The sequence below is a fragment of the Suillus subaureus genome (genome assembly GCF_016647635.1).
Source record: "Suillus subaureus strain MN1 chromosome Unknown BJ212scaffold_6, whole genome shotgun sequence".
Classification (NCBI taxonomy): domain Eukaryota; kingdom Fungi; phylum Basidiomycota; class Agaricomycetes; order Boletales; family Suillaceae; genus Suillus; species Suillus subaureus.
In genome coordinates, this window is record NW_024538562.1 from 543,256 (window position 1) to 562,789 (window position 19,534).

Genomic DNA, 19,534 nt, shown 5'->3' on the forward strand with positions numbered 1-19,534 from the left:
GACAACATCTCCCTCGGGTACTCAGACTTAGTTCTCGGTCCACACCATCAATTAATGCCAGAGATTGATAGCTACAACATGCGCCCAGAGGACATCTAGGCTATGAAACACAACAACAATGACACAATTGGGTGAAGACAGCGAACAACAGATAACGAGAAGAAAAGATGCGGATACCATGCTACCCATCGCTCGATCATGCATGGCCCACACCACCCATCTGTGGAGGAGCCGGACCAGCTTCGTATGGATGGGGAGGACCATTCGGTCCTGCAGGTGGCATCATCATAGGGTAAGGGACGGCGTGTTGTACTGTAAGAAGGAAAGGAATAATCGTCAATGACAGTAAATTTGGGATTAGGTCAGCACGCACGTTGTGGGCTTTGATGGTAGTATGCGTGTGCGTGAGAGGGGATTGGAGTAGGTGGCATGGATGGACGTGGGCCAGCACCGTTGGGTGGGGGAGGGTACGTGCCAGGTGGAGGTTGCATGTATGGTGGCGCTACGACGGAGAGTCAGCCAAAAGTCAGAGAAACCAAGATGGATACACACGAGGCATCTGAGGCATAGGCGATGCAGCATACATGGCTGTGAGGTATCATGAGCTATGTGGCCCATGTAAACTTGGAACCAAAACTCACGTTGGCCGTTCGGTGGCATGCCTGGTGGGTACGCCATTGGTTGCATGAATGGTGTTGATACATATGCACCAGGTGGTGGTGGAGCCATACCAGGCATCATGGGCTGAGCGAGATTTGAGAAAGATTCCATGCGGGAAATAAAGACATGCACACCTGTCCAGGGTAGTATGGGTAGTAATAAACACGTTGTTCGCCGCTGTCTTCGTATACAGGGTGTGAGACGGGTGGTGGACCGGGTGGCGCGATGTGGACGGGTTGCTGAGGCGATTGGTGTTGCAGGGGAGGGAACATATGCATGTAGCGCTTGCCACTATAAGGCCAGATAGCAGCTGCGGCGAGCCATCAGATTCTATCCCCAGCAAGAGAGTGCAGCACGTACTAATTTGGTTCGCTTCCACAACTTTGTTATGCTTGAATGGGTTGAAATCGTCCTTGATATGAACCGCTCCTTTCTTCATAATCTTGGTGCCAAAGAATGGGTTGGGAGTGGGAGGTGACTGAGGGAGCTGGGTTAATCAATATTCACAGGTCAGATGATTGATTTACCGATTCAGCAGGCTTGGCCTTCGGTGACGCAGAGGCTGACGTAGAACTCGGAATCGGAGACGTAGGACCCTAATCACACAGACCAGTTAGTAACACAGGATCCGAAATCCAGTAGTATATTACAGGAGGGATAGTATTTGCCTTTAGATTGGGCCTGAACGACGAGGCGTTCGCGTTGAGCCTGTTTGCAGTGGTGGTGGGCGATGTGGGCACGGCAGCGCCGTTCGTGTGGGTCGCCGGGGCAGGCAATGGCGTGGTTGAGCGCTTCGCACCTTTGAACGGAGGGATGGGCTGTATGTACATATTGACCGCGTTCTTCTTGCTGAGCTCACTGGGCTTCGTAGCAACGGGTTTGACGACAGAGGCGGAGGTACCAGCGACAGGCGCCTTTGGGATGGCGGGCGGAACAGGAGTAGGCTTCGCGGTAGCAGGAACGATCTTGTTAGAGGTGGAGGTCGGCATACGAGACGCGCTAGGGGAGGTGTTGAGAGTAGCGGTGATGCCGATGGCCCGAGCGGTGGTCGAGGCAGCGTCCACCGAGGCCTTCTCCCGAATCTGTCGCTGTTTCTCTTCATCCTTGGCAAGAATAGGAACCAAATCATCCGGAATGGGCTTGTTCAACTAGATAGAACTGAATAATTGAAACCAGTAATGGAGAGACACCACGGACCTTGAATGTTTGGCTGAACTTCAGCAGCTCAGCCTTCCGTTTGTCCATCTCACTCTTGACGAGCGCCTGCTTCTTTTGCGTCAAGCGCTGTCTCTCATTCGTGACAAAGTCACGGAACGCCGGCAATGGATCCGCCGGGGGCTATGATCAACCACAGCAGAGGAATGATCGTCAGCAATCCATCAGTCTCGACCAATCAAGGGTAAAACATTGCAGCACAGCAATTCGAATTGAAACAGATAGATCAAGATCGGAGGGATTTGCATACCTTATTAGAAGCCGATGATGTTGATGGTGTAGGAGAAGGGGACTTGACAGCAAGAGGCGCCACGTCCTTTGCAGCAACAGGGGCACCGTCGGGGCCATTGACAGATACTTTGGGAACATCTTTTGGAGGAGGGCTTGTTCCCGAGGTTGGTCCAGTGGTCTGTAGTCTGCGAGCGCCTGGCGGGACGTATGCATTCTGCCCTCGGACAACAGCACCGAATCTAGAAGCAAGGCCATCATCAGACAAATGCAGACCTGACACCAAACGAACGCACTTGTCTTCCTCGTTCAAACCGCTATCATCAACATTCAAATTCCTTTCCTCTGCTACATGAGGATTGTTTATGGCACCCTAGCAGAAAAATTAGCCTATGTTAAAATAATCCTAAAACACCGCAAACATACGTTTAATATTTCACTAGCAATGCGCTGAGCCTTGCGCTCCCTCTCTTTATAATCAGCAGCCGTCCGATCCAACTTAGTGGTGTAAACCTCCTCGTCAAAAGTAGTCGTGACGCCAAACTTTTGTTCATTAGCCGCGAATTGATCCCAAGATACGTTAGCGCCCGAGCCCGGACCAAAGGTAACTTCATCGCCGAGGCCCATACCCGCTAAAGGCGGAGAACTCGCAGCAGCAGTTGCAACTGGCTGCCATGCTTGGAGTTCCCGTTCACGGACTGACTTGTTCTTGCTGATATCTGCATCTGTTCGAAAAGCTATTGCACAGCAAGTATGAAGATCAGCATCAAGGATTCAGGGTGGGATCAGCTTCCTGTGGTAGAGCAAGAAGCTGATGTGATATACTCACAGTCGCCATTTGGAACCGGTATCTTGGCGTCAGCGGGGCCAGACTGCCAAGTGTCGATGTTAGTGGAAGGAATGAAGAATGACTCCTTAAGTGGTGCGCCAGGCTTTGAAATCTCCTTGACGTCCTTGAGGGTGATGCCAGCTGTATCACCCTCACTAGCAGTAGATGAAATGACACCCTCATACCGCTGAGCAGTTTTGGTGGTCAGGGTGATAGTTGTACCCTAAAAATATAACTGTTGGTAGACAAATTCGTGGGGGTGCGAGAAGAATGGAAACACACAATAAGACCAGAAAGCATATGAAGAGGACGGTCCTGAGTTGGGTCGTGAATACGAGAGCCATTAGTCTGAGCACCTAGCGGAGGGAAGCCCCCCTGATTAGCTGGAGGAAGACGAGCCGCATTGTTCGTAGGTGATAACGTAGAATTTGGCCTCGCGCCAGTCTGCCAAGCAGGGCGACTGAATGGAGCAAGGTTAATGTATGCATTGGCCTATAGTGATAGGACTTACCGAGGAGGATCTGCCATTCCCTTTCCTCTTGGTTTAGGCTGGCGAGCGGTAGTTGCCATTTGTGAATCCGTTGAAAAAGCAATGAAATAAAGTGAACAAAGTAATGAAATGTAGCAGACAGATAGGCTACGACGAGGACGCGACTAAAAGCCGCTTGCCCGCTGAGTTGAAACCTAAGCTTGAGCTCTGCTTGTTTTTGTTTAGAAAAGAAAAGAGAAAGAAGAGAATATTTGCCTGCTGTCTGAAAGCTGGCGCTATAGAAGAAAAAACAAGCTAGCCAGAGGCTTCAACGTCGGAAACGGCGTCGACGGTGGGTCGTCAGTCAGTTCAAGAGTCAATATCCTTGAAACCCAATACACCCGCGGGAAATATCAAAATCATGTTCCCCGGATACCCTAATCTTGTAAAATTATACAACATCTTAAAACCACTTCAACTGTGAATGGACCCTGCCATACCACAGCTTCCTCTGTTCCTTCAGTCAACCATCCAATTCCGTCTGGAAACACTCATTTCTCCTCGATGATGATCTCTCCCGGCTTCAACACAGCATACCCGGAGTTTGAATATCGCTTCCGGGGTCCTTACAACGAGTCGCAGGCTTCATGCACACAACGCGCTGCACCATACTTGAGTCCACTCCGGCTCGCAGAGCGGAACCATTTTGATCTATCGTGACGCGATCACTTTTTGGACATGACGTGTCAAACGTTTATTCACGAGAATAGTGAGCGAGCTCGGAAACATCCACAGAGAGGAGAAATCGCACCGGTCGAGAATGATAAAATGAATTGAATTGTTACAGCTCACCCAGCGGGCCGTGTCGTGTGATACCCGGGGGCTGTCCAGAACACAACGAACACCGAGGGGTATTGGAAAACGAGAGGGATCCGCAGCTTGGGCTCTAGGGTATATGTGACAGTATTCCATGGCCACTATCCCTGACCGAATAGCGTGTGACGGAACTGCAGGGAGAGGTAATCTAAAAAAGGCCGCCAGTGGATTGAAGCTCCTGGTCATCTGGCAAGCTCAGAGCGAGCATCCAAAGTCCTGGAGAGATAGCTGCCTAGTCTATGTTAAAATGACCAAGGAGATCAGTGATCCAAAGTGACCTTCTAATAGAAGGGATGAGTACACCATAAGCGACCGCTTGGAAACAGTGTCCCAGGATAAAGAGACACGCCGTAATGGCACAAGCATATATAGAACTTGAATTGCTTAAACGAGACTTCGAATTGACCTCATGGCCTGAGGAAGGCGCAGAAGACGCGAAGCTGGTTACGGACGTTCATGGGTCTCGCTAAAGTGGTATGCACGTTGCTTGTATTGAAACCAAGGGCTGGGTTTCCAATTCATAGCCAATTGTTGGTTCGGAAGCGAAAGATACGGTTGGACAGAGAGTCCCAGTCGCAGGATCTTCTATGACACAAGAAGGAGCTGCCAGTGGAGTACACCGCCGCTACGCCATTTCCCGTATAAACGCAAACTGTGATCAGAATAAGGAGCACATAGAATGTGGCTTCTAAGAATCACGTGAAGGAAGGTGACGGTGCGGCCTGGGACTTCTTCCATGATGTATTTTAACTTTGAAAAGAACGACTCGGAGCCCGACCGATGATATCGTTAGCCGGGAAACTCGCAGACTTATGTTTTAGCGTGCCAGCCTGCCAGTAACGCATGTACTTCTAAGAGTGTTTGCGTTCACGTCATGGCGCAGGAATGGGATATATCCCGTTTCCGTGTCGTACCCGAAAGTGTTTGTCGCCGAGGAACATATCGCAGGAGGAAGAGCGGTCCGATGAGATACGCTGAACGGAATGGGTAGAACAAATTCCTGTTACCGTTAGGCATACGCCATGGACTTCGAGCGGCGGTTGCCACGTCTTCATGGACGTTCGCTACTCGTGATCGGCGCGTCAAGTTTAAGGAAATAGACTTTCTATTGGATTGTGGAGGAAAATGTACCGGTCGGTGGACGTGGATGAATCGTTGAATGACATACATGCCCCGGGAGCAGACAGTTTGGGGAAGTCTTGGCATGATCGTGACGCGTCGCAGACGGCCAGGGACGGCCGGTGACGAGATCTCAGCGCGTCGGAGCTTGTCAGAGCCAGCGTCATGATGATTGCACTCGCCACGTATACTATTGGCCAAGTATCCGACAATGAAGAATCAGTTCACGTTCCGGATGAGGTATCCAGGGGCGTGCGACATCGATGCGATTATCAGCTTGAAACATATTCTATCCCCCTGGCCCAAATTTTGCAATCATCAACACTCTATTCTTGATCCAAGCTATTACAGTTACCCGAACCCCATGATCTTGAATCGTATGGCTACCGAATCACGCTGGCGACCTCTCGCTAATCCAACCGAACCCCCGATATCCCAATCCGTTGCAACTCAACTCGCAAGAAGCTCTCCTTGGAAGAACTTATTCAAACTTGCCCAAAAATCTGCCAGTGTAAGCATATGACGATCGTCAATTTCGTAGCCGAACGGTCAAACTCGGGCAGATCGTTGATCGATTGACACCTTGCTACGTCGCGTTGCATCAGGCGCTTGATTCAGCCCAGTATTGATTCCTAGTAGGTGCCTCTTCCCTCATTTCTGAGCCTGGAATCACCTGGAATGGCAGTTTTCGCCTCATGGGTTCACCCTGCCAATAAAAGGGCCCCTCCAACTTTCCCTCTTTTCCATCCCTCAACTTCCTCCGCTCACAGTCATGTCGTCCTCAAAAATTCTTCTCAGTGACATTGCCCCAAGACCTCGCTGGATGACCTCTTGGGAAAGGCTCAAACACAAGGAGCTACACTGGCTCGTGGAAGTCGTTGCAGAAATGGTATGTCCTGGCTGCGGCCCTTCATCACATCTTCTCACTGGCATGCCTCGCGTAGATGGGGGTCTTTCTTTACGTCTATGCCGGTCTGTTCTTTGTCTACTAGTCCTCCGCTCCCCCACTCACCATCCCCATTTGGTATTCAGGCCTGGGAGCCACCGCTGCGTTTGTTGTAGGAACTATCGGAGGGAACGATGGAATAGGATGTCAGTCGATACTTTCTTCTTCACAATTTTGTTCACGACCACCCCACAGCGTTGTTTACTGTTGGCTTCGCCTACGCCATCGGTGTCGTATTTGCCATCTCGCTTTGCGCTGCGACCTCAGGAGGCCACTTCAATCCAGCCGTCACAATCTCATCTGTTATCTACCGAGACTTTCCCAAGCGCAAAGCAGTCAGGTTCGTGATAATCACCATATCCTTCAACGTCGCTGATCTATTTCTCAGATATATCATTGCCCAGGTTCTGGCAGGTTACATCACCTGTTTGATCGTCTATGTCCAATGGAAAGATCTGCTTGTGGTACGTAGAATACCAAGATATGCTCAATATTCCGCGATCTCACTCTCCCAAGGGTGCGGAGAAAATTCTGATTGAAAAAGGCTTGTACGACAGCGTGATGTTCTCCAGCGGTGGGCCAGCTGGTGTGTTCGGTTTATACGTCGCCCCTGGGATGAACCTGGCTCGCGTGTTTATGAATGAATTCGTCACTGTGAGTATACTTATTTATATCCCACTTTGGGCCGAATACGGATCTTATCTAACCGTCGCTTCGTAGGACTTCCTCATCGGTTTGGTCATTTGGGGCACTCTTGACCCCACGAACCAGATGGTCCCACCAGCAGCCGCACCTTGGCTCGTCGGGATGGCATAGTACGTATCATGACTCTGTCATCGCTTAATATTAATGTTCTCCTCAGCGGTCTTGCAGTCTGGGGGTACTCACCTACCGCAAGTAAGCCCCGCACCACACGTTCTCATTTTTTCTTGATCTGACTTTCCGGTCCAGTCGCTGCCAATACTGCCCGTGACGTCGGTGGACGCCTCATGGTCATAACCATCTGGGGACTGAAAGCCTCAGGAGGAAGATATGCGGCCATCGCCGCCCTGACGAATATCCCAGCCACAGTTTTCGCCGCTACGGTCTATGAACTGTTTTTGGGATCTGCCACGCGCAGTACGTATCCTTTCTTCATATATCACGCAGTGCTGACAGCTTGTCCTGCTACAGCACTTACAGCGCACCACATCCATTTCCTTCGCGCTCACAAACAGTACTACGAGGACAACAAACTCGCTCCGTATGGGTACCTTGAAGCACTTAACCCACGATGCGGCCAATCGGAATCATTCGAGTCAGGCATTGGGGAAAAAGTGCGAGACAGTCGGATCGAGACTGTCTCTCAAGCTTGAAGACTGTGTTTAATGAATGTGCAACGAGGCATCGCTCGTACGTACTAAGGCGTACGCGATGATGCCCTCGTTTTGTCCAATGATCAAATTTCGAAGTGTTAGCCAAGCATCCCAATATTCGATAGTACTCAATATACACCGCCTAATCTATGATGTTGGCCGTGAAAGGTCTGGGAATTCATTTTCAGCGATATTTGGATTTCAGATGCAGGTGCAACACACTGCACGATCGGGCATGCAATGAAACTGCCGAATCCTGCGCCTGTCAGCAAGTTCGTGCCCGCAGTGCGTACATCAAGTTAACGCCTGGCATGTCTATAATTTGTTGAGCCGAGTGACAGTGTTATAGCGAGCTGTGGCAGGAGAACTACAATTGCACCAGTATACCAGATACCATAGAATACAACAAATACTAATAAAGTTAGCCAATCATAATTATGGATAGTTTGGTTCACCTCTCTGTACCGAGTGCAAAATATAAAACAGGATCTCGAACAAAGAAGGAATCCCGGTCTACAGCTTCGGACTCGTAGAAGGCTCATCCGAAACTTTAACAACTCTATATCGCCGTATCAGCCTTTAGTGCATAACGAGGGAAACACCAAAAACACGCACAACTTTCCCACATTTGCCCCAGAGAAGAGCATAGGCAGCGCACTCGGAGCATTCTGCAGACCATCGACGATGTGGAATTTGCTTTTGATCGATCCATCAGCAAGTCCGGCTGCTATCTCCTTGACGGCCACCGGATATTGCTCGGCATAATCGAAACTATGAAGGAAGTCAGTAATATAGTGAGATAGGCCCCCACCCGCACGTACACGACGAAACCTTGCATCTTGGCGCGTTGCGCGATTAGCGTGAGATACCCCTTGAGACCTTTGGGTTGTGGATCGTCTAGTACACAAATGGTGAGCCTCTAAACGTATAGGTTTCGTGAAAACACTCACTATAAGCAGATATACCCCCTGCATTTGCGCATCAGTACAAGTCTTTGCAGCTGTAGAAATGATGTCACGGACCACACAAAACAATCCTCGCATTTTGATTCAACCTTGAGAGCGCTAATTCGAGTACCTCGCCCCCAACGTTGTCAAAGTACACGTCCAAATACCCAACAGCCTTTGCGAAATCCTCACGGAAAGTAGGGCTCTTGTAGTTGAGCGCTTTGTCTACGCCCAAGTCGCCCTCGAGCCAGGCACATTTGTCAATTGTACCTGCAATGCCAATCACGCGTGCGCCGGCCCGCTTTCCGAGCTGGCAGACGAGGGCGCCGACTGCACCAGCAGCACCGGATACGACTAGTGTTTCACCGGTTTTCAGCTGGCCGACATCGTGAAGGCCCTGTAACTTTATCAGTATACTGCGACATGGCGGCAGGAGCGGAACGGACAAAGTATGCAGTCATGCCTGTTAGTAGACGTCAGACGCGCTAGCACATATGCAAAATGAGAAATCAGACCTGTCATGCCCAGAGTGTTCAAAAAGTCGATGGACGTCGATCCCGGAGGTGGCCTGTGATTCATGATATAAAGACAACATACCGATGCAGAAAAGAATCTTACGAGATCTTCTCCAATGACTTGTCATCCATAACTGCATACTCTGTCCATCCTGAGCATAACATGAGAACGAGGCTGGGAGAAAAGAACTGTTCGCGTAGACGCACCAAACATTCCAGAAACTAGGTCTCCCTTCTGGAACTTGCTCCCCTCGCCCACACTCACTACGACACCAAGTCCGCCCGAGCGCATCACTTGCCCGATTTTCACTGGAGGGAGGTAGCTTCGCCCGTCTCTGATCCATCCACGCATGGCAGGGTCCAGTGAAAGGTACGTGACTTGGACTAGAGCTTGACTCTTGCCGACATGGAGTTCATCGAACGCCCTCGTCTTGGACTCAAACGTATCTGGGAGAATGTCTGCGACGGGGCGCTCGCGAAGGACGATCTGGCTAAAGGTACTGGGAGACATGGTAAGCTGTTGATTAAGTTGCGTATCAACGCGTCCTTATATAAATCAGCCCACATGACATATCAGTATCCGAATCCCGGCTCGCTCATGATATGATAAGTCAGCTCATGAGAATCACGGTATTCCACGGTATTCCGACCGCGCGCCGGGGTACAGTACATGTCACCTCGCTCACAGTACCCCTAAGACTTCCAAAGTACGTTGCAACGTCAGATACACAGTACATAAATTAGTAACACAACATGTCCATGTGAATGATTGATTCGTCGCGAGAGAATGCTGTAACCTCCTGTAGCGTACGCGGTGCCTGCGTTTGAACTATCAGACAGCTCAGTAATCACAGTACTTACTTAGTCATGAGCGGTGAACCTTTGGGGCGGGAAGAAGGCCTAATAGTCCGAACGTGAGTGCATACAAGCCAGATGCTGAAATGCAAAACTGAGATTACAAATATCATCGGACAGATTATTTGTAAACTTACCCCCTACTACTCCTTCCAGGTATCCCAAACTAGACCACCTTCCAAGGGTAAAGGACAGAAGTGACCAGCCAACCAAGATCGCAGTGGTCAAGATTGGAATGACAGAAGAGAGTATTCCAGAGTCTCGCCAAGACCGGTACTGAGACGCTATCAGTCATGTGTGACGAAGCTACTACAATATTAGAAAGAACTGACATCTGGTTCGAGACCGTGTATCCACGGTACCAGGAGGACGTAGAGGAAAAGTATGATCACAAGTCCTTCAAAGCCTGTGGAAGCAAAGGCAAATAGTCTAATCAACCGTAAATATATATTGGGAAATTTGTCGATCATGGCCCACCTTGCCCACTGCCCTTCTACATCTTGTCTGGTTAACAACTCCAGAAAGACGCGATGGGTATTGAATGCATATGTGATTGCAGCTCCAGGGATGATGAACTTGAGCTGACGAATGGTATGCTTGGAAATCGTTCTCCCGATAGATTTTATCTGGGGAATGATCATTTTTGAAAGAGTATGATGTGCAAGCAGTGCAACCGGAGCGGCAATGACACGATGCGGCATGCTCAGCGCTCCTAAACCATATTCGGAGCGGGTTTCGGAAGCAGATATTTTCGTGCAATGCCTTCTGTCAAAGCTGTCAACTTTATTACTAGTACTGTCCTGTCCCATGCAATCGGCAGCCCCCAGAAGTCGGCAGTCACGCAAATGTCACTGAAAGTCACGACATGTCACATAGGTCAGTTTCAAAGTCAGCTCGGCAGTCAAGCAAGAGCACAAGGAGGTCGTTAGTATTTGGCATGAGCAAGCAAGTACAGTATTTACTAGTAGAATCTAAGTATGAGGGTGACCGTGATTAGTACCGTAGTTGTAAAATTGAGGGGGATGTGTAGGGAGACCATGTACATTGTGTGGATACTGAGGTTGTCTATGTAAATTTGATGGTGATGCAATGGGACTGCTGGATGGATTATTAGTGTAATGTGTTGAAGAATAAGATGGTGTGCGGAGAGCTGGATTAGTGTAGAATTGATGAAAATATGGCTGGTGGGTAAAATGTGGGGGATAATTTGAATTGAAAGAGTGTGTGGGCAAGGTGATAAAATGATTACTGGAGGTGTTGGATGAGGTAGCACCATTGTCCTGTGAAGCGCTACTAGTACTGGCTTGTTCTGTTGGTGATGCAGTGGCTGGATTCTTCAAACATGTTTTTCCTGTCTGGAACAGTGCAGCAAAATGTGGATTGTCAGCAAAGTGTTGATTGGCAGCATCAGCAAGAAACTCTTTTATTCTAGTCCAGAGTTCCTCAACTGTCCCATCTCTTGAAATCTTAAGAGCGCCGGCAAGTGTGATAAAATTGTCCTTGTGCCAGAGTGTTGAGAGTGCCGTGACGATCATATTCCCGCTAGGCTTGCAATGGCCATCTTTTGATATACAGTGGCTCAAAAAACTGTCCGCATGTTTTGACATTTTTCACTATCTATGATATTGTGTGAGAATGAACAAATGCCTCAAGGACATGCTTATACCACATTGTAGTATGGCTTCAGGGCTTTCATTTGAGCCCTACACCGTGGGAATCGGTGGAGATATGGTGGAGATACAAGGCTCACAAAATGGTGACTCATGTGGACAGTTTTTTGAGCAGATATTAAAACTATATAAATCATCATTTATGACACCATAACAATCATGCCACCATTAAATAAATTATAAAGTGGTGTCATTATGTCATTTTAAAACCATATCTAACTATACAAACCAAAAATTTCCATATGTCATGGTTATATTCACCATGAAAGCCACCCCCCCTGCTCAAAGGGATAATATCCTCTCTCTTTCCTATTCTGGCCTCTCTGCTTGTCAAATTTCCTCTAGAACTGGAGTATCCAAGTCCACTGTGGCCAAGTTCATCAAAGAAAGTCACACAGACAAGGAAAACTTCTGTGAAGGGCATCCATCCAAGCTCACCTCTACTGATAGGAGGGCTATTATTCAACATATCACTACAGGAAAGGCTGATAATGCTGTCCAGGTCACCTATTACATCAATTCCACCATCACGTTCCCTGTCTCTTCACACACTGTGAGAAACATTCTCAAGACAGCTCATCTCAGGTCAGTAACAAGGAAGAAAAGGCTTTCCTCTCTATCACATATAAACAGAGATGACTAACCTTTGCCTTAGCCCATCAGAATTGGATTACATGGACTGGAAGCATGTTATATGATCATATAAGACCACAATAAATAGGATTGGGTCAGATGGCAAGGTATATATGTGAAAAAAGAAGGGTGCTAGTCCTCTCTGCATATGTGTGATAGCAAGGAGAGCCTTTTCTTCCTTGTTACTGACCTGAGATGAGCTGTCTTGAGAATGTTTCTCACAGTGTGTGAAGAGACAGGGAACGTGATGGTGGAATTGATGTAATAGGTGACCTGGACAGCATTATCAGCCTTTCCTGTAGTGATATGTTGAATAATAGCCCTCCTATCAGTAGAGGTGAGCTTGGATGGATGCCCTTCACAGAAGTTTTCCTTGTCTGTGTGACTTTCTTTGATGAACTTGGCCACAGTGGACTTGGATACTCCAGTTCTAGAGGAAATTTGACAAGCAGAGAGGCCAGAATAGGAAAGAGAGAGGATATTATCCCTTTGAGCAGGGGGGGTGGCTTTCATGGTGAATATAACCATGACATATGGAAATTTTTGGTTTGTATAGTTAGATATGGTTTTAAAATGACATAATGACACCACTTTATAATTTATTTAATGGTGGCATGATTGTTATGGTGTCATAAATGATGATTTATATAGTTTTAATATCTGCTCAAAAAACTGTCCACATGAGTCACCATTTTGTGAGCCTTGTATCTCCACCATATCTCCACCGATTCCCACGGTGTAGGGCTCAAATGAAAGCCCTGAAGCCATACTACAATGTGGTATAAGCATGTCCTTGAGGCATTTGTTCATTCTCACACAATATCATAGATAGTGAAAAATGTCAAAACATGCGGACAGTTTTTTGAGCCACTGTAGGTGATGGAAAGCTACAAAACCATCAACCGCTTTTTACCACCTCTGACTGGGGACAGTCAGCATTCAAAGTCCCCATGAGATGTGACAATCATATTCCTGCTAGGCTTGCAATGGCCATCTTTTGATATAGGTGATGGAAAGCTACAAAACCATCAACCGCTTTTCCTGCACTCAACCCACTCCGGATGTGTATTCCCGCGCTCTGCGGACCCGTGCATTCACTCCCGCGCTGCGCGCATACCTGTGGTCGATTTCCCATGCCTTCGGACTACCTTACAGATGTCCTGCGTCAATCCATTGTCCATCCTACCTCATTGGTATGTATTTTGCCTTGCCTCATGTGTTGTAACAAGTGTTGCAGCCTTATTACATGTCTTTACATATTCCTACTGCCTGTCTGTCCTGTCCCTTCCGTTTCCAAGAGGGTTTAGCTAGTATAAAGTGCCTAGGGTGACTACTTCATATTTACTCACCTTCTACAGTAATTCCTTCCCTTAGGTTTTACTTAGGAGCAGTCACCATTAGTGCGCGCTTTTAGCCCCTATTGGTTACCTTATACCTGGACACCTTGTCTTGACTTTCCTTACCCATGCAATCAATACCCTTGCCCTCACTTGTTACCTGCACCATTCCTTAAGACTTCCCTACCCCTTACCCTAGCATCTCACACTTCCACATCAACCGCTCATTGACCACTCACCAACCGCTCATTGACTGCACTTCCGCACTTCCGCATTCCTGCGCTCTACATACCCGCGCACTTGTTCCCACGCTCTGCACACTTTCAGGTCTTTAGTATCATCAGCCATTCTCAGTAGCAATTCCCTTTAGGGTCGAACGTTCTTGCTTGCAAGTGTAGCAGCTAGGCAGAGCATCAACCTACAACAATATTTTTGGTTAGGCACTTTAATGAGAGTCTAGCCATTGTTGTGTTTGCACAGCGCATCAAACATCTTCGACTTGATATCACAGTTGATCTGAGCATTGCGCACTTCATCTTCTGTCTTCTTCTTGGCCTGTTTCTCTGCATCAGCCTTGTCTTTTTCATGCCGCTCCTCCTCCGCCTTGTTGAAGTCCTCCTCAAGCTCTGGGTGGGTCACAAAATGGGCCCATAACTTGACGGATTTCCTTGGCTGCTTCTTTTTCTTCACATTCTCTAACTCCAATCTAGATTGAGTCAATGCCCACTGCGCCATTGTACAGTGTGTGTTTGTAGCGTCAAGCTGGGCAGTCAGTATCTGGGTTGTCTGGACCAATGCCCCATTCTGCCCATACATGTGCTGGAGCTCATACCAAAGCTCCTCCTTCATCAATGCCATCAGCCTGATCATGTGTGGGGATAACTGGATGTGGGATGGGGGCTGACAGTTGTGATGTCGAGCAAGTGATGCAGGGTGTTAATGTGGGCATTGTTATGGGGGTTATGGGGGGGGCTGTGTGTCTTGCATCTCTGGGCCTTCTTCCTCCAACTCCAACTCTGAGTTGGAACTCTTGGAATCTGAGTCATGTTCATCAACTGCCATCGGAAAAAAATTGCTGTCCTCTTCTGAATCTTCTTCTTCACTGCCATCCAGCCTCATCAAGTTGTCAACCTCATCAATATCAGAAGGAGCCGTCATTGGAGAAGAAGGGATGTCAGCAGGATATGATGGAGGAAGATGTGCAGCAGCAGTTGAATAAACCAAGCTTGGTGCAAAATCCTTGTCTGTGAAGACTGACGGATCAAGAGGATAGATACTGGTTCTTTTAAACGCTTTCTGGATGAGTTCTGGCGTGATAACATGGTGAATGGCCATATATTCGTCAATAAAATTATAGTGATCAATTTCAACCCCATCAGCAAGGCATTTGTCACAATGTTTGGTCCAAGCATGCTGGACAGACAAAAATACGCCCACATCCAATGATTGGATTTTGTGCATGGTTTTCGATGGAAAGGCATGAATTATGACACCATTATTGTAAGCCACCCTTTGAATAGCTCTTTGTTCATACAAACTATGACCATCAATGGTCAGAACAATTGGCTTCTCAGGATCAATGCAATATTTCTCTGCTGTAGGAACAAAGTGTTTCCTGAACCAATAATCTGCTATCTCATGGTCTGTCCATCCTGTTGGCGAGAAAGAAACACTGTCCAAGGTGATCACAATGTTAGTAGAGCATAATACTATACTTATATACAGTGGCTCAAAAAAGTGTCTCAATGTTTGTGACTTTTCATGTAATTGCTGTATCATGAGCCAGGGCATGAGAATATGACTAAGCCATAGGGAGGTGTGGGAAAGCTCTACTTCTAAGCTTTATGTTTGATCCCTATAGCGTGGGAATATTATGTCATCAAGTGAAGATATGGTTAATTTAATTTGGTGACTCATTGAGACACTTGTTTGACTTTCAGTTTGACCAACACAATCTCTATAATTCTGGTACTTGGTGCTTCCTCCTGTTGCTCTAATTACTTCCACCACTCTTCTATGCCTACTATCTATCAATTTGAGACATTCTTTATCAACAATCTTGCCCCACTCTGCTGCAACCCTCTCCCACAGCTAAAATAACCCCTATTGAGGATCTTGATAGACTGCAAGTGATATCTTGAGTAATTACCAGGGCTGTTCAATAGGGTTGGGGTCTGAGGACTGGACTTGCCATGATAGAACACTGATACCATAGTTTTCAAACCATTTTATGGTCAATTTGAAGTATGCTTAGGGACATTGTCTTGTTAGAAGGTAATGTCTTCTTTGTTAATTCTTGATTCTTGTATGCTTCTGAGCAGATACTTTTCCAAAATTGAAATGTGATGCTCTGCATTTATCCTCCTCCCCACCTCACAGAGAATTCCTACTCCATTCCACCTCATATAACACCATACCATCAAGTTTCCTACTCCATACTTTAGTGTTTTCTTGACTGTTCTTTGTTCTAGTAGTTCTTCAGCCTTTCATCACATATATTCCTAGCCATCTGACCCCATCCTATTGATTTTTGTCTCATCTGACCAGGTAGCCCTATTCCAGTCCTCAACAATCCAATATTGAGGCTTGAAAGCCAAGGCTATTCTCCTCCCTCTATAGGCTGAAGACAGGAAAGGCTTTTTCTGCCTGTTTACAGCTTTAAGATTGGCTGCCTTAGGAGTATTCCTGACTATTTAAGTGGAGAGAACAGTGTAGATGATGTAATTAATGAATTTGGTGGCTTGAGTAGCATTGGCAGCCTGCCTAGTTAAAACATTATGAACAAGAGATTTTTTGTTATATGGTGTAAGCTTGAAAGCATAATCTAGTTTGATATTTTTCTTATCTGGCATGACTTTTTTATGATCCTGATGATGGTAACCCTGCTCAGACCAGTTTGAGTAGCAATCTGCCTGGTATACAGATTAGAAGAGCTGAGGATAATAATAATAGGGGCTATTTCAGCTGTGGGAGAGAGTTGCAGCAGAGTAGGGCAAGACTGTTGATGAGGAATACCTCAAATTGATAGATAGTATGCATAGAAGAGTGGTAGAACTAATTAGAGCAACAGGAGGAAACACCAAGTAGTAGAATTATAGAGATTGTGTTGGTCAAAACAAAAGTCAAACAAGTGTCTCAATGAGTCACCAAATTAAATTGACCATATCTTCACTTGATGATATAATCTTCCCACACTATAGGGATCAAACATAATACTTAGAAGCAGAGCTTTCCCACACCTCCCTATGGCTTAGTCATATTCTCATGCCCTGGCTCATGATACAGCAATTACATGAAAAGTCACAAACATTGAGACACTTTTTTGAGCCACTGTAGCTTGCTTACCTGCCCACTTTATCTTTTAGGTCTTGAATATCTGGAGGTGGACCTTCTGAAAGAACAAACCATGGTGGCATCTTAGCACCAGCAGCAGAGATGCACTCGAGAATGGTTATGAGCTCTAGATTATCACTATGGACCCGATAACGATCTGAATCTTCCACAGAAAAAATAAATTTTGTGCCAGCATTTTTCCTCCCCCCACCCATCTGATTCCCTTTCTCATCCATATTCCAATGATGCTCTGGTGGAATTTTATTATAGTCATCATCAAGCTTCTTCCACATCTCAAAGAACTCCCCAATGGTATCCTTGTTGAAATTTCAAGTGTGCTTTGGATCCAGTCCACTTGGTCGAGATACACAGAGGGATGAATGATGATGAATGAACCGATTGTGCCATTTTCATGACGGGAGTCAACCAGTTATTTCTTTAATGCATGCATGCAACTTCGCCAGGTGGATAGGAGTCACAGATGCAGATGCCAATTTACACCAGTTGACAATGGTTTCCTCCTGTGCAGCAGATAACAGTTGCTGACCCTTGTGAGCATGCTGACAAGACTTATGAACTCCCAAGCGTCAATCACTCAGTGTCTGACGCAATACCTAGACCAGTTGAGTAAATAATCACATGATGAATGACAACTCACATTTTGCTCCTTTGCAGCAGCTGCAACAGATTTATATAGCCCATTTGCAATTCCCTGAATTGCAGCTTGAATGTGCGACTCATATGTAGGGTCTGATGAAGCTTGCAGCTTTATTAACAATAGAAACTAAGAGACAGGTCTCAGCATTGGTGACAGAACTGCTGTAACATTGACAGTACCTAAGAGACAGGTCTAGAGATGAAAGAACATAAGTGGGAGATGACATGCAATATGAACGTGAACTATACCTCAGTGTTGGTGAAAGAACCACTGAGGTACAAACAGTGTGATACAACAAGATTATAGGCTATACTATTGAGTCCATGATGACGACGTGATGATGAATAAGAAAAGGAACAAGGAGTCAATGTTGATGTCAACACACCCCCTCAATGAGACAACACATTAACAAGTCACAAGTGCGAGTCCAGAGTGATGAATGGTGAAAGTGGGACGAGGTAAGAGTTTGGTGAAAATGTTGGCAGTATTTTTGTGAGTTGATAACCATATGGGCAGGAATGTCTTATCCTTGATGTGGCAGCAGATAAAGTGATAACGGAGATCAATGTGCTTCATTCTGATGTGATTGGCAGCTTCCTTGGACAGCGCAATGGCCCCCACGTTGTCTGCGAACAACTGCAGTGGTAAGGAAAGGGGGATATTGAGGCAACTGAAGAAGGATTGGAGCCATAGGCTGTCTTGGATAGCTGAGGTGAGTGCCACATACTCCACTTCAGTTGATGATAATGCCCGAGTTGTCTGTTTCTTAGTGGAGTGGGATATGGGGCCACCATTCAGGAACCACATGTAGCCAGAGATTGAGACACAATCCTTGGGACAAGACACCCAGTCCAAATCTGAGAATCTGTGAAGGTTGGCATTGATGCCAACACCCCCATAGTGAGTGCGCATGTTGATGGTGCCTGCGAGATAATGTAGGACATGTTTGGCAGCTGTGTAGTGTTTAGCCTCAGTAGATACATTGTGTTGTGTGAGATGCATCATGGTAAGGGCAATATCCAGGCGAGTGTACATGGCAAGGTAGAGGAGTTCGCTGACAAGCTTACGGTATTCTGGCTGCAGGTTGTCAACATGAGGAAACATGTCAGTTGGGCGTCCAAATGGGAAGGTGGGGTCCATTGGAAGTGATACTGGATTACAATTGGACATGCTGTGTTCATCAAGTAAGTACCTGATATAGTCTTCCTGGTGCATCCAGAGTTCGCGGGTCTTATGATCACAGCTGAATTGGATGCCCAGATACTTCATGACTGCGCCAAGATCGGTGATCCTGAATTGCTCTGCAATTTGGCTTTTGGTCTGATTGAGAAACCGACAGTTATTGGAGCCTGCAAGCCCATCATCCACATGCCACACAATGATGCATATCACCCTCATTCCTTCTCCATTGACATGATCGAAGATAAACACGGCATAATCCACCTCACAGTGAAGGAAGCCAAGGTGGGTCAACACCTCCTGAAGCAGCTCATACCAGTCGTATGCTGCTTGTTTGAGACCATACAGGGAGGAGAGGAGATGGGTGATCAGGCAGGAACCATCAGGACCAGAGCGCTCAAACCCAGGAGGTTGACACATGTACATGTCCTCCTGAAGTTTGCCCCAGAGGAAGGCATGTTTCATGTCAAAACAATCAAGTTCCCAGTCATTTGCAGCTGCATGAGCAGGAAGGACACAAATGGAGGCTGATTTTGCCACTGGTGCAAATGTACACCCGAAATCTACACCTGCAATCTGAGAGAAACCTTGAACAACCAAGTGTTCCTTGAAAACAGGCCCTCCTTTGAGGTCCTCCTTGAATTCCAGCACCCAGCAACATCCAATAGCGCGACGACCTTCAGGCAGGGGCATAAGCTTGTATACATTCA

The 19,534-nt window shown here is 46.9% G+C and overlaps 4 protein-coding genes across 4 annotated transcripts; 1 reads left to right on the top strand and 3 right to left on the bottom strand.

The window, feature by feature from the left end:
* Positions 1 to 90: 90 nt before the first annotated feature.
* On the bottom strand, positions 91 to 3,775 carry BJ212DRAFT_1457061 (uncharacterized protein). Its single transcript, XM_041338875.1, has 14 exons — positions 3,444 to 3,775; positions 3,215 to 3,392; positions 2,933 to 3,155; positions 2,530 to 2,840; positions 2,400 to 2,476; positions 2,126 to 2,345; positions 1,858 to 1,998; positions 1,311 to 1,808; positions 1,188 to 1,256; positions 1,021 to 1,138; positions 795 to 970; positions 642 to 744; positions 374 to 588; positions 91 to 312 (listed from the first exon to the last, which is right to left on the bottom strand). Exons 1-13 carry the CDS (start codon positions 3,500 to 3,502, stop codon positions 527 to 529), a joined length of 2,235 nt encoding a protein of 744 aa, XP_041196475.1. The 5' UTR covers positions 3,503 to 3,775; the 3' UTR covers positions 91 to 312; positions 374 to 526.
* Positions 3,776 to 6,168: 2,393 nt separating this feature from the next.
* Positions 6,169 to 7,697, top strand: BJ212DRAFT_1445231 (aquaporin-like protein; the record flags this gene model as incomplete). The annotated part of the gene is made up of 10 exons (XM_041338076.1): positions 6,169 to 6,285; positions 6,341 to 6,368; positions 6,429 to 6,488; positions 6,538 to 6,682; positions 6,731 to 6,806; positions 6,859 to 6,996; positions 7,063 to 7,157; positions 7,205 to 7,239; positions 7,294 to 7,461; positions 7,516 to 7,697. The coding sequence occupies 10 exons, from the start codon at positions 6,169 to 6,171 to the stop codon at positions 7,695 to 7,697; spliced, it is 1,044 nt and encodes a 347-aa protein (XP_041196476.1).
* A 256-nt stretch (positions 7,698 to 7,953) lies between these two features.
* BJ212DRAFT_916596 (uncharacterized protein) lies at positions 7,954 to 9,847 on the bottom strand. The gene is made up of 9 exons (XM_041344340.1): positions 9,367 to 9,847; positions 9,263 to 9,311; positions 9,169 to 9,212; positions 9,091 to 9,107; positions 8,723 to 9,041; positions 8,648 to 8,665; positions 8,519 to 8,594; positions 8,313 to 8,468; positions 7,954 to 8,256 (listed from the first exon to the last, which is right to left on the bottom strand). The coding sequence occupies exons 1-9, from the start codon at positions 9,668 to 9,670 to the stop codon at positions 8,211 to 8,213; spliced, it is 1,029 nt and encodes a 342-aa protein (XP_041196477.1). The 5' UTR covers positions 9,671 to 9,847; the 3' UTR covers positions 7,954 to 8,210.
* On the bottom strand, positions 9,695 to 10,850 carry BJ212DRAFT_1333133 (uncharacterized protein). The gene is made up of 5 exons (XM_041334835.1): positions 10,492 to 10,850; positions 10,347 to 10,443; positions 10,152 to 10,290; positions 10,021 to 10,095; positions 9,695 to 9,959 (listed from the first exon to the last, which is right to left on the bottom strand). The coding sequence occupies exons 1-4, from the start codon at positions 10,821 to 10,823 to the stop codon at positions 10,025 to 10,027; spliced, it is 639 nt and encodes a 212-aa protein (XP_041196478.1). The 5' UTR covers positions 10,824 to 10,850; the 3' UTR covers positions 9,695 to 9,959; positions 10,021 to 10,024.
* Positions 10,851 to 19,534: the final 8,684 nt, after the last annotated feature.